At 52.2% G+C, this 12,185-nt stretch overlaps 1 protein-coding gene across 1 annotated transcript; it reads left to right on the top strand.

Annotated features, from left to right (window-relative positions):
• The first annotated feature begins 9,897 nt into the window (after positions 1-9,897).
• On the top strand, positions 9,898-10,371 carry LOC106804248. The gene has a single exon (XM_014804978.1). The coding sequence runs from the start codon at positions 9,898-9,900 to the stop codon at positions 10,369-10,371; it is 474 nt and encodes a 157-aa protein (XP_014660464.1).
• Positions 10,372-12,185: the final 1,814 nt, after the last annotated feature.

Raw genomic sequence — 12,185 nt, 5'->3', positions numbered from 1 at the left:
CATACTCTCTTCATCTTTTGGATTGAAGGTGGCAGCTAAATCTCAAAATAGTCCAGCATCCTCGTGTGAACAGAAGACTGAAACAAAGAGGATAAGGACATATCCGGTTCGATGTGTTAGAAAGTTGCTGAGCCCAAGCAATAGTCCCAAATATCCAATTTTTGGGCGCGTTCGGTTATCTTTGCAAGCTTGCTTAGCCTTGCCAAGCGAGGCGAGTGAAACCTTGCTCGGTTAGGCTAGCAAAAACCACTCTCCCGCAGTAGCAAGGTGAAAGCTTGCTAGCACATGCCCGATGCAACCTTGCCTACATTACCAAACATGTAGCTCTTATTGTTATCCTCGTTGAGCAAGGCTACACAGTAGCTGGCAAAGGTTCCGAGGGATAAAGGTACTCACAGGTCCTCACTGATCAAGATACTGACCAGCCTGACAAGTGGGTCCTGCCCAACCATGACGTGCGGGGCAAGACATGAAGTTCCATGAAGCACAAGCTTGGCCAAGCTTGGAGGCTGGACGAACCGCTTCAGCTCGGATATCACAGGATACACATTGTAAACCGACACGGATTGATTTTCTTTTAACAAAAAAATAGGATTGGATCCTATCCGCTTATAACCCTAGGTCGTCAGCTTATATAAGGCGGTCAGGGGTGCCCCTCGAGGGCACATGAACTCTTCGCATCTGTGATCAGCAATACAATCCACTAGAACACATGATGTAGGGTATTAACTCCGGAGGCCCGAACTTGTCTAGACCTTGCGCCCCTATGTTACCATTCGAGTTCTTGGTCCTACGATCTCCCCCACCTATAAATATAGCACATGGGTAAACCCATGGTAGACTGCCGGTCACTAAATCGGACAGTTGCCGCACCAGGTAGGGGTGATCGTAAGATCCTCCCTAGTAAGCTCGATGGCATCCTGCCCCGATGTCAAATTACCCGAGGGCATGAAGGACTTCCTTGCCAATCCAATCCAGCTCCGCTTCGGGAGCATGTCGATGGACTCCGACTCCACCGCCTCAATTGCCAACTCGGCGTCCACCACCAGCTCGGCCTCTGTCGAATCTGCATCGGCAATGCAAGGTCTCCACCCAAGGATCATCTCTCCGATCGTCCAGCAGGTCAGTGACCTTTCTCTCATGAAGAGGGTCCCGCACATCCTCCAGCAACCCGCTTACCCACGCCCTTCGATATAATCACGGGGCTAGATCGCATCAGCAGCACCATCGCTGAATGCATCAACCTCTCTGAGTCAGCCTTACACTCTGGGAGGTCGAGCTAGGGCCCTTCTCATGCTCCTTTTGGCCTCAAGAACTTGGCTGTTGTATTTTCCGAAAAACTCGCGCAGTCGTTCCTGATCCAATCTGATGACCCACCCGAACCCACCTAGTTTCCGGACTGCGGAAAGTTTTAGGTCCCTCACTTCACCTTAACTCCAAACTCCTACGACGAGGGCGAAGATGAAAGCTTCACCCTACCAGATCGGGAAGTCTTCGTCTCCAATAATGAACCTCCACAAGATGGCAAAACTTCCTCCTAAGAGGAAGGCCACAACACTAGGAACCGCGATCGTGCGGTCCGGCGCCAGCAGGAATGAGCCGAGCAAGCTTGTCAGCCACCTGCTGCTCCCGCAGCGGCCGGTACACCACCCATCCCGCCATCAGAACCAAACAGCGATGACAATGTCCACTAAGGCGATGCTGGAGGTCGGTGCAAGCGCCCTAACCCCATGCGGGCGCGCAACCTCCAGAACGACTTCGAGCAAAACAGCCACGACGTCTTCGCCACACCCCAGGCCAACCTAGGGGTTGTTTTCGCCGACCTAGAGAACCTCCCGGACTCGGAGCAACTACAACGAATCTGGGCACGCATCCGTGTCACTAACGCCTAGATCGAGGAAAGGGCCCAGGCCCTAGTAAGCTCAATAAGCCGGTCGTCACACTCCAAATTCACATCTACCCGGCACTTTTAAAACCGATCTACTCAGAGTAGATCCGATCGTAGCCGAGCTGATCACGGTCGCTGCATGGGAGGCTGGCTGGAACCTATTCAAGAGGAGGAGGTGGAGTAGTCCCAAAGAAACAACCACCACCCCGACGACGAGGATTGCCGACCAGATAACCACCACCGTGAAAACTGTCACCGCGCCGGAAGAGGAGACGACAAACGCCGCGGCCGGCCTGGTTGGCAACCTGACCGCGACCTCCGCGACAATCTCCATGACTGTCGCGACCTCCGTGGTGAGCTCAACAACTGCCACCAGGAGCGGAATGAGGCGGAGCTCCGCCAGTGCACCCAGTACGACCGCAACTTCGGCGCTCCAGGGGTCGGCAACCAGCCAGACCGCGACGCGGAGCAGGAGGCATGCAACCGCCAGGATGAGGAGCTATGCCACCACAATGAGTACGGACGTCTCTATGGCTTTCCTGACAATGCCTACAACCCACCCCAGCATGACAATGGCGCATGCCCCAGGGTCCTGCTGGTATATTACCGTCTCATGGAGGACAACGACATGGACATCGACGGGTTTGCTGCGTTAACCCCTCGCCTTAGGGTTGTCCAGTGGCCACCCACCTTCAAGCCAGCCATCAACGAGAAGTACAATGGTCGCTGTGACCCGAAGATCTAGCTGAAGACATATAGCACCGCGATCAAGGCTGCGCACGGCACCTACGACTAGATTGTCGCCTACTTCCCAGTGGTGATAGGAAGCGCAGCTCTCCTATGGTTGGAAGGTCTCCCACGAGGCTGCATCGACACATGGGGCTAGCTCGCCAGGGCCTTCACCCAGAACTATCAGGCTACATACGCCCGATCTAGAAGCACGCAAGACCTCGGCCAAGTCCGCCAATGGAAGATCGAAACTCTCCACAAGTATGTCAACTGCTTCTTTGACAACCGCAATAGGCTGGCCGACGTTGAAGACCGTGATGTCATCTAGTACTTCCGCACCGGCCTCAAGAATAGATCGATGTTCCGCACCATTTTTCAGGTTGATCCAAAGACGGTCAGACACAAGATGCAAATCATCAACCTTCACGCTGACACAGATGAGGCCGAGCACGTCCAATTCCAGGATGGCAAGCATCGCCACAACGATGACGATGAACTGCCGACCCATCAAGACCACCAGCGCCAACCGAGGTTGGAGCCTTCCCAACCTTGGAAGAGGGCCCCTGAGGTCCTCACCGCTGAAGCCGACCCTACAAGACAAACAACCTTCCTCCAGGAGGAGTTCGATGATACTCTAGACGCTCCATGCCCCGTCTACAACGACACACGCCACAATCTCTGAGATTGCTCGATCCTGAAGAAAGAACTCGGTGCTCCAGTAGAATACAAGCGGCCACGCCAGGACGACCGCCACGACAACTGTCGCAACAACGGCCACCGCGATGACCGCAACAACAATCGCCGTCGCGACAACGGCTGCCGCGACGACCGCGACGATCAACGCAGAGAAGAGCGCCGTGACCAGCGCAACCCTGACGCCAACCAGGGCATCGAAAACGACAACGGTGAGTTCTAGCACGCTGAGTGAGAGAGCAACATCATCATCGGTGGCCCTAAAGTTTTCTACAGCAGGCGCAAGCACAAGCTACAGAAGAGGGAAGTGCACTTCGTCTCTGTTTCACCAGTCCAGTACTTGCGTTGGTCGGAGATGCCCATAACCTTCTCCAGGGAAGATCACTAGGTGCACATCCCAAACCCGGGGTCCTACCCGCTCATGGTGTGTCCTACCATAGACAGTGTCCTCCTCTCTAAGGTGTTGATCGATGGTGGCAGTGGCCTCAACATCATCTTCATCGAGACCCTGAAGCGCATGGACTTCAACTTTGAGCGACTCCTTTCTTGCGAAGATCTATTCTATGGCATCGTACCCGAAAAAGGATCCTATCCTATTGGAAGAGTCGTCCTGCCAGTCACGTCCGGTACCCTCAAAAACTACCGCACCGAGCACCTCACCTTTGAGGTAGCCAACTTCAAGACATCTTACCATGCCATCTTCGGTAGGCTAATGCTGGCAAGGTTCATGGTGATTCCCAACCACACCTACCTCATCCTCAAGATGCCAAGCTCCAAACAACATCCTTTCTATCTTCGACGATGTTGAGACATCCTACAAGTGTGACACGGAAGCCGTGCAGCTTGCCGAGACCTTGGAGTACTCAGCCAATGCCACCATGATGCTCGCCGAGTCTAAGAAGGTGGACCAGAAATAGCTGATGATCCTAGAGGCGGACCTGACACCCCTAGCCCTGCAGCTTGACCCACAAGTCAAGAAGATCAACCTTGGCTTGGAAGACCCCTCCAAGACGACCCTCGTCGGGGCCGGCCTCTCCCTCAAATAGGAAGATACGCTCACCAGCTTCCTCTGGGACAACTCAGACATATTCGCGTGGAAACTATCCGATATGTCTGGCGCCCCGTGGGAGCCGGCTGAGCACTCCTTGGAGTTGAGCAGGACAGCAAGGCCGATCAAGCAGAAGCTTTGCTGTTTCGCTCAAGATCGTAAGGAGGCCATTAAGGTAGAAATAAATAAGCTCTTAGCTGCCGGTTTCATCCGTGAATGTAAGCACCACGACTGGTTAGCAAACCCAGTCCTTGTAAAAAAGAAAACTGGTGAATGGAGAATGCGTATCGACTACACCGATCTCAACAGGCACTACCCTAAGGACCCCTTCCCTCTTCCTCGCATCGACCAGGTCATGGACTCCACGGCCGGTTGCACCTTGCTGTGTGAAGCGTCCCATATAATTAGAGACTAAATGTGATACAAATATCAGTCCCAGGAGGCTGATAACACATTTATCCAACAGATGATTCATAAACCATACAACTCCCAAGGGAGTGGGCGCGAAAGCCACGCCGAAACAATAAGTAAATAAATAACAGCAGCGAGCCAAGTTACTGTTAAGAGACAGCACTCGGGACTACACGGCAGCGGAAGCATTCTGCAAAGGCCAACACCACAGGCAGCGTTGGGTGCGGAAGCGACCTCCTACTCGAAATCCTCGGTGACAAAGTCCGGGTCTTCCTCTGAAGCAACAAAATAAGGGTGAGTACAAAAACTACTCAACAAGTTCAACCCCATCCACGGAGGGGGATACAATCAAGAATATGCACAAGATATATCAAGGATAAGGCTAAGGTTTATTTGCAATAAAGCTAGATTTTAACACATGCAAGGGTTCATTTTCAAAAGAGTTTTCACAAAGCATTTCTTTTAGTAACTGAATCATTAAGTGGGGTTGATCCTACACAAAGGATCCAAGTTTTAATGCTACCGGACTCCCCGTCCGCAGTAGCTCACGGCACAACTGCCGGACACTTCCGAAATCCAACACACGCCACAAAAAATCATCCATCTCCAAGCACTAGTTATGTGACCAAGTCGTAACTCGTCCAATGCCGTGGACACGGCTACCTGGATAGGTTTTAACTCTGCAGAGGTTGTACACTTTTTCCACAAGTAGGGTACCGCAGCATGATCACCTTAGTGTTGGTGCAGATCCTAACAAAGACATTACCCACCTTAGCTAAGCCTGACTAGCCAACACGGAAGCAACCAAGGGGTTAATGACCTACCAACGAGGTCTTAACCGGGATCTAAGTTCACACAGTTCTTATTCCTTCTCCATGGTCTCCCGTTGCTCGCTAGGTCTCCTGATGACTAACAGATTAGCTAGTGGGATTTATGCTAAGCCGTTGCCGCATACAACGGTCGAGTGGTTGCACGATAGTTGGGTTAGGCAAGATGACACATCAACTCGGTCCTTAATTTGTGATAAGATGGATATCTCCCAACCTAGCTCAACCACAAAGGTACGAGCCCAACTTATTGGCATTTCACACAAGAAACACCCATCCATCTAATCTGAGCATGTCTTTCCTTCATTTCCGGAAACCAATTTTCCCTTTTAAAAACACTCACACATTTATTCTTTGATGAAACATATTGTAGTCATGATTGAATTCAGTAACAAGGTCCTAAGCATTCTAGCAGTAATTATCATCCAAACAGAGCAAGTCATATTTAGAGATAATTATAGGACAATCAAGGAATAATCATAACAATCAAGGGGTGGCTATCCAACCATGTTTCAAAGGTAAAACAATATGCAATTTATAAAATAGGACAATAGGTTGTGTTTGAAAAACTAGGATAAATATGCATCAAAGGGTGAGATTAGACTTGCCGTTCTCAAAGCCTTCCGGGAGTTCTTGCTCACGGTGCTGGTCTTCGGGCTCGGGCTCGTGGTCAAACTCCTCCTCATGCTCCTCCTCGGGTTCTCCACGATCTACGGCACACACAATCGGGCAAACAATAAATAAAATTGGGCACACAATAAATAAAAGAAAATTAAAGCTTTACCCGTTGAGCTCGAACAGAGAACGCGAATGGAAAATAGCAGGAATGAGTATTTTCATGAAATTTGGAGATGACTCGGTGGAAGTATTGGAGGATGCCGTGGTCGAATTTGGGATTAATTGGAGGAAGTTTGGCGCATCAAATGACAAGATAACCGTGTATTAGGGGCTTAAAATAAGGTTTAGGACTAAACTGCGAGAACCAGGGACCTATTCATGAATATTTCTGGAAGGTGGAAGGGCATATTCGTGAGATAACTTTGAGAGAGGTGGGAGGGCTGGTTCATGAATAGAAAGAAGTAGGGGGTTAGATCGAAATTGGGGGGAATTTTGCCTTCTTCTTTGGTGAGGGGAGAGGAGGGGGAACCGGTGGGGGGCCGGCCGGCCTAGCTCACCGGCGGCGAGGCAGGGCAGCGGGGGAGGCAGAGGAGGGTGTGGGGGACCTATTTTGGCCCTCACCTTCGGCGGATGGTGACGGGAGAGGGGGCGCCGGCGGTGGACAAGGAGGTGGCTTTGGCAGAACTCCGGCGAGGACGGACGGCGGTTGGGGCGTCGCGTAGGGGAGCAGAGAGAGGGCGGCGAGCTCGGAGTGGAGGGAGGCCAGGCCTTGGGCAGCTTTTATAGCCGGCGGGAGGGGGCGGGGCGACGGCAGGCGGCGTTAATGGCGGCCACGATTCCCGGCCGGTGGCGTGGTGGAGTGGAGCTCCACGTGGAGGGTGTGGCGGGGCTGGGCTCGGGCGGCGAGGGGCACAGGGCGCTCAGGGTGGTGGCCGGCATGGAGAAGGACGTGGAGGTGAGCGGCAACCAGCGCGTGGTGTGCGTAGCAGGGGCGTCGGGGCGAGCGGCGTGCGGGCCCGGGGGTCGGCGGGCGCGGGACGAGCGGCTGGGACGCGGGTGGGCTAGGGAGAGGGGCCAGGGTGGCCAGGCGCTAGGCGCCAGGAGGAAAGGAGGCGGAGGAAGAAAGAAGAAGAAAGAAGGAAGAAGGAAGAAAGAGAAGGAAGAAAACGAAAGAAAGAAAAGAGGAAAACGAAGAAGGGGAAAAAGAAAAGAGAAAAGAGAGGGAGAATCGGTGAAAAATGTGGAAAATGGTCGGGCACGCGTGACGGATTTTGACGGGCACACGTGACGGATTTTGACAGGCACACAGTGAAATTTGCGGAGGAAGTAAAGGTAGTTGCCGGCGTTGGGTGCCGGGACGGCGAAGTCGCCGGGAAGGAAAGGATTTTAGGGAGCTCAACGATCAAAAGATTATGAAGACGAATTTTTAGCGGATGATTTGAGTTAGTAAATTTTACGGATGTTACACTATGCTTTCTTGATTTCTACTCAGGCTATAACCAGATCGCCGTCAACCTTGCTGACCAAGATAGGACTGCATTCATAACGCCCTATGGCATCTATGCTACAACACTATGACCTTTGGGTTAAAAAATACCGGCACCACCTACCACAAGGCAATTCAAGGTTGCCTCAAGAAACAACTCGGGAAAAACGTAGAGGCCTATATTGATGATGTGGTCATCAAGACCAAAGATGAAAAGAACTTCATCACCGGCCTTGCCCAAATCTTCGACAGCCTCCGAGCCTATCGATGGAAACTCAACCTGAGAAAATGCGTCTTCGTTGTCTTGTCCGAAAAGCTCCTGAGATTCATGGTCCGCCAATGCGGCATCGAAGCAAACCCTGTCAAAGTGGATGCCATCAGGAACATGGTGTAGCCAGCCGGCAAGAAGCACGTCATGAATCTCACAGGCATGATGGCAGCCCTTAGCCATTTCATCAGCAAGCTCGGTGAAAAGGGACTTCCTTTTTTCAAGCTGCTCAAGAAGGTGGACAAGTTCGAGTGGGATGACGAGGCCGCAAGGCCCTCGAGGAACTCAAAACATTCCTCTCCACCCCTCCCATCTTGATGGCCCCGGCTGACCAAGAAACGCTGCAGCTGTACATTTCTGCGACAACACATGTTGTGAGCACGGTGCTAGTTGTAGAATGCGAAGAACCCAACCACACCCACATGGTGCAACGGGTGGTCTATTATGTCAGCGAGGTCCTAAGTGACTCCAAGATCTGTTACGCGTAGGTCCAAACATTGCTCTATGCAATCCTGATCACTTCTCGTAAACTGTGTCACTACTTCCAATCGCACAAGATCTGATTGGCCTCCTCCTACCCAATTGGCAAAATCCTACACAACAAGCATGTCCACGGCCGAGTCATCAAATGGTCCATGAAACTCAGGGAATTCGACATTGACTTCTGCCCACGTCATGCAATCAAGTCCTAGATCCTAGCTGACTTTGTCGCTGAATGGACTGAGATTCAAGAGCCACCCTCCCTGGAGCACTAGATGATGTACTTTGACGGTGCCCTCAACCTTGAAGGAGCCGGCGCTGGGTTCCTCTTCATATCCCCAAAAGGCAAGCAGCTCAAGTATGTCCTTGAGATCCACTACAAGGCTACCAACAATGACGCTGAGTACAAGGCCCTCATACACGGCGACTCCAAGGTTGTCATCGAGCAGGTCAACAAATCCTGGGAGTTCATCAAGGAAACCATGGACGCATACTGCACTGAGGTCCGCAAACTCGAGGCTCACTTCGACGGCCTTGAATTCCATCATATCCCCAGGGCACACAACGTTGCCACCAACATCCTGTCCAAGCTCGGCTCGAAGCGCGTCTAATTCCCGGTCGGCATTTTTGTCTAGAACATGAGAAAACCCTCAATAAAGATCCTGGACCCAGACCAAGCTAACAGAAACGCCCAACCTTAGACCGACCCAGCGTCCGCTGATGTCCTGATGATCGAGGCGGAAGAAGACTAGCGAGTACCCTTCATTGCATTCATTACCGACAACATGTCCCCTGAGGACAAAGCTGAGCACGAAAAACTCGCACGATGCAGCACCAACTACGTTGTGATCAGCAAGGAATTGTACAGGAAGGCCGCATCTACCGGCATCCTAATGAAGTGCATCCTCCGCAACGAAGGCCTCAGACTCCTCCATGAAATCCACTCGGGTTTGTGCGGGAACCATGCCGCCTCGGGTAGTCTGGTCGGGAAAGCATTCCGCTCAAGCTTTTGCTGGCCAACCGCTATCGCCGATGCAAAAGAGCTTGTCCAAAGGTACAAAGGATGCCAGTTCTTCTCCAAGCAGCAGCACCTCCTAGCCCAAGCTCTACGGACCATCCCCCACCTGACCCTTCACATGCTGGGGGTTGGATATGGTCAGCCCCTTCAAGACCGCTCCGGGCGGATACACTCACATCTTTGTGGCAGTTGACAAATTCACCAAGTGGATCGAGTTCAAGGCTGTCACCAGCACAGCGTCAGCTAAAGCAGCTCAGTTTGTTGAAGAACTATCCCATCACTTTGGGGTCCCCAATAGGATCATCACTGACCTGGGCAAGCAATTCACAGGATCCGACTTCTGGGATTTTTGCCAGGACAACCTAATCGATGTGTACTACTCCTCAGTAGCTCACCCACACTGCAACGGCCAAGTCGAACGTGCGAATAGGATGGTCCTCCAGTCCCTCAAGTCTCACATCTTTGATGATGTCTCCAAATATGCCACCAGATGGCTCCACGAGTTACCCCATGTCATTTGGCATCTCCAAACCCAAAAGAGTCAGGCTACTGGCTATACTCCCTTCTTCTTGGAATACGGCTCCGAGGTTGTGTTGTCAACAGACGTGGCATTCGGCACTTCGCGGATCCAATACTATGAGGAGGGTGAAGCAGAAAAGAGTCGGCAGGTTGACATCGACAGCTTGGAAGAGCACCTCGTGGCGATCCTCATCCAGCATCCGCGGCACGAGCAGCAGATCCGACACTACCATGACACGAACGTCCAGGAACGCTCATTCAATGTCGGCAACCTCATGCTTCGTTGGATCCAGTCCACCAAAGACATGCACAAGCTGTCGGCCCCTGGGAGGGTCCCTTCATCGTCAAAAAAACTCATCCAACCTGGCACATACCGACTGCAGTAGGTGGGCGGCTCAGGCATCCCCAACCCATGGAACATCCAGCACCTGCGACGCTTCTACCCTTAGGACATTAAAGCTATGTACTCTTTATACCTTTCACATTGAATAAATAAAACCCCAAAGGTTCTTTGCGTACCTACGACCTTCTTGCTTTCTTACCCGAGCTCTTCCTCAAGCTCGGGGGCTGTCCTACCTGATCGACAGACCATACCCTCACCGTTACGCTCGGGGGCTTTCCCCGTTACGCGTTGACCTTCAGGTCTCACCTCTCCTCCTACCCCTTTCATGGTAGTATGACTAACTCATGCAGACGGCGTCCTAGCTCGCGAAACCCAGACAACCCTTGCGTTCGCCCCTTCTACAAGTTCGAGATCTGCTCTCAATAGAGTGTTGGCCAGGCAAGGCTGGGTGCTTAGCGGCTATAGGCCTAAGCTGCACGATGTCCTGTCGTATACACCAAAGGAGGGATGAAGCCTTTCTATTCGCATAAGTTAATCGACTAGTTTACTTGTGTCATGACACAAATTGATACATATCATAGTTTTTTTCATTACAGGTCCAGCTCTTTGACTACATCCTCCGCAGCCTATTGATATTGGTCGACCAACTCTGGAAGGTTATTAGGTTCGAAGTCCTTGGCAACCCCTGCCCCGATTCGCTCCACAATCAGCTGGGGGAAATGCTTCTTCAGAAGCACAATGACGTTCTTAGCGCACTCCATGGTGGTCTCCTTCATCAGGGCCTTTAGCCGACCGGGGGCACTCCTGAGATGGTCCAGCAGTGGTGTCGGCTCGGTAGGGTTGGCCTTGGGATGGACCATGTCCATCATGTAGCCTGTGGCCGACCGCAGGTTCTCCATCTCTACCTCCAACCTTGCAATGACCACCTGATCATGCTGAAGACTATGCATTGCTGCAATCAAGTACCGATCCATGTCCTTGCGCAAGCCAACCTCATAGGCAAGTTTTTGTGACACGGCATACTCACGGTGCATGACAATGTCATGATCTTGCTGCAGTCGGGCATTGGTAGCCTCGCACTCCTTGAGGTCTGTCTTGAGGCTCTCCTCCTTCTTCTGGGCATCTGCAAAATTACCAAGATTCAAGAACAGGAACTGACCTCATCTACCCAAACTAGAATCCTCACAAGGGTCGAAGCTGAATCGTTCAACATGGCGCTGAGATCGCCATGGACCTCCTTGGTTATTTGTCTCTGGTCAGCGAGCTCCCAATCCCTTTGTTGGAGCTGCTCCGTCGCATCCTCCTTGGCCCTTTTGAGCTCGACCTCCAGGCGCTCGGCTTTGAGGGGATACTCTTCGGCACGGTGAACGGCATCCGCCCTCTTATGCGCACGCTCCGCCAAGTTCTGTACAAAAGTCGCTCCAACAATTTAAAGAAAGAATACAAGAATGAAGATCAACACCAAATTAAGTCGACAACTTACATATAAAACCTCCGCGACCTTAGCAGAAGCTTGCTTTAGGTCGGCAAGATCCTTCTTGTTGTCAGCAATGTCTTGTGCCAAGGCCATCCCGAAGAAATCAAGGGTGGTAGGTTCATCCTCCTTGTGGGCATCGACATCGGCATCGCAGCCAAGCCGCCTCAATGTCAACTGGCACTTCCCTAGGGGTCTCCTCCATCTACACTTCGATGCTGGCATACGCGGCCCCGGTTGCGGAAGTGGTGGTGTCCCCGGAAGCATCTTGGCGCGGTGGAGTCCTTTGCTCGAGCCTCTCAGGCTCCACCACCAGGCTGCTCCCACATCCGGCCTGAGTAGAAGACGCAGATGTAGCCCCTAGGGTCGTATCAGGAATCTGA

Source organism: Setaria italica, chromosome I (assembly GCF_000263155.2).
Source record: "Setaria italica strain Yugu1 chromosome I, Setaria_italica_v2.0, whole genome shotgun sequence".
Lineage (NCBI taxonomy): Eukaryota > Viridiplantae > Streptophyta > Magnoliopsida > Poales > Poaceae > Setaria > Setaria italica.
This window is presented reverse-complemented; position numbering and strand designations above follow the sequence as displayed.

Excerpts from the sequence above, each read along its gene's own strand:
- LOC106804248 (XM_014804978.1), top strand. The coding sequence starts at position 9,898 with ATGGTCCTCCAGTCCCTCAAGTCTCACATCTTTGATGATGTCTCCAAA.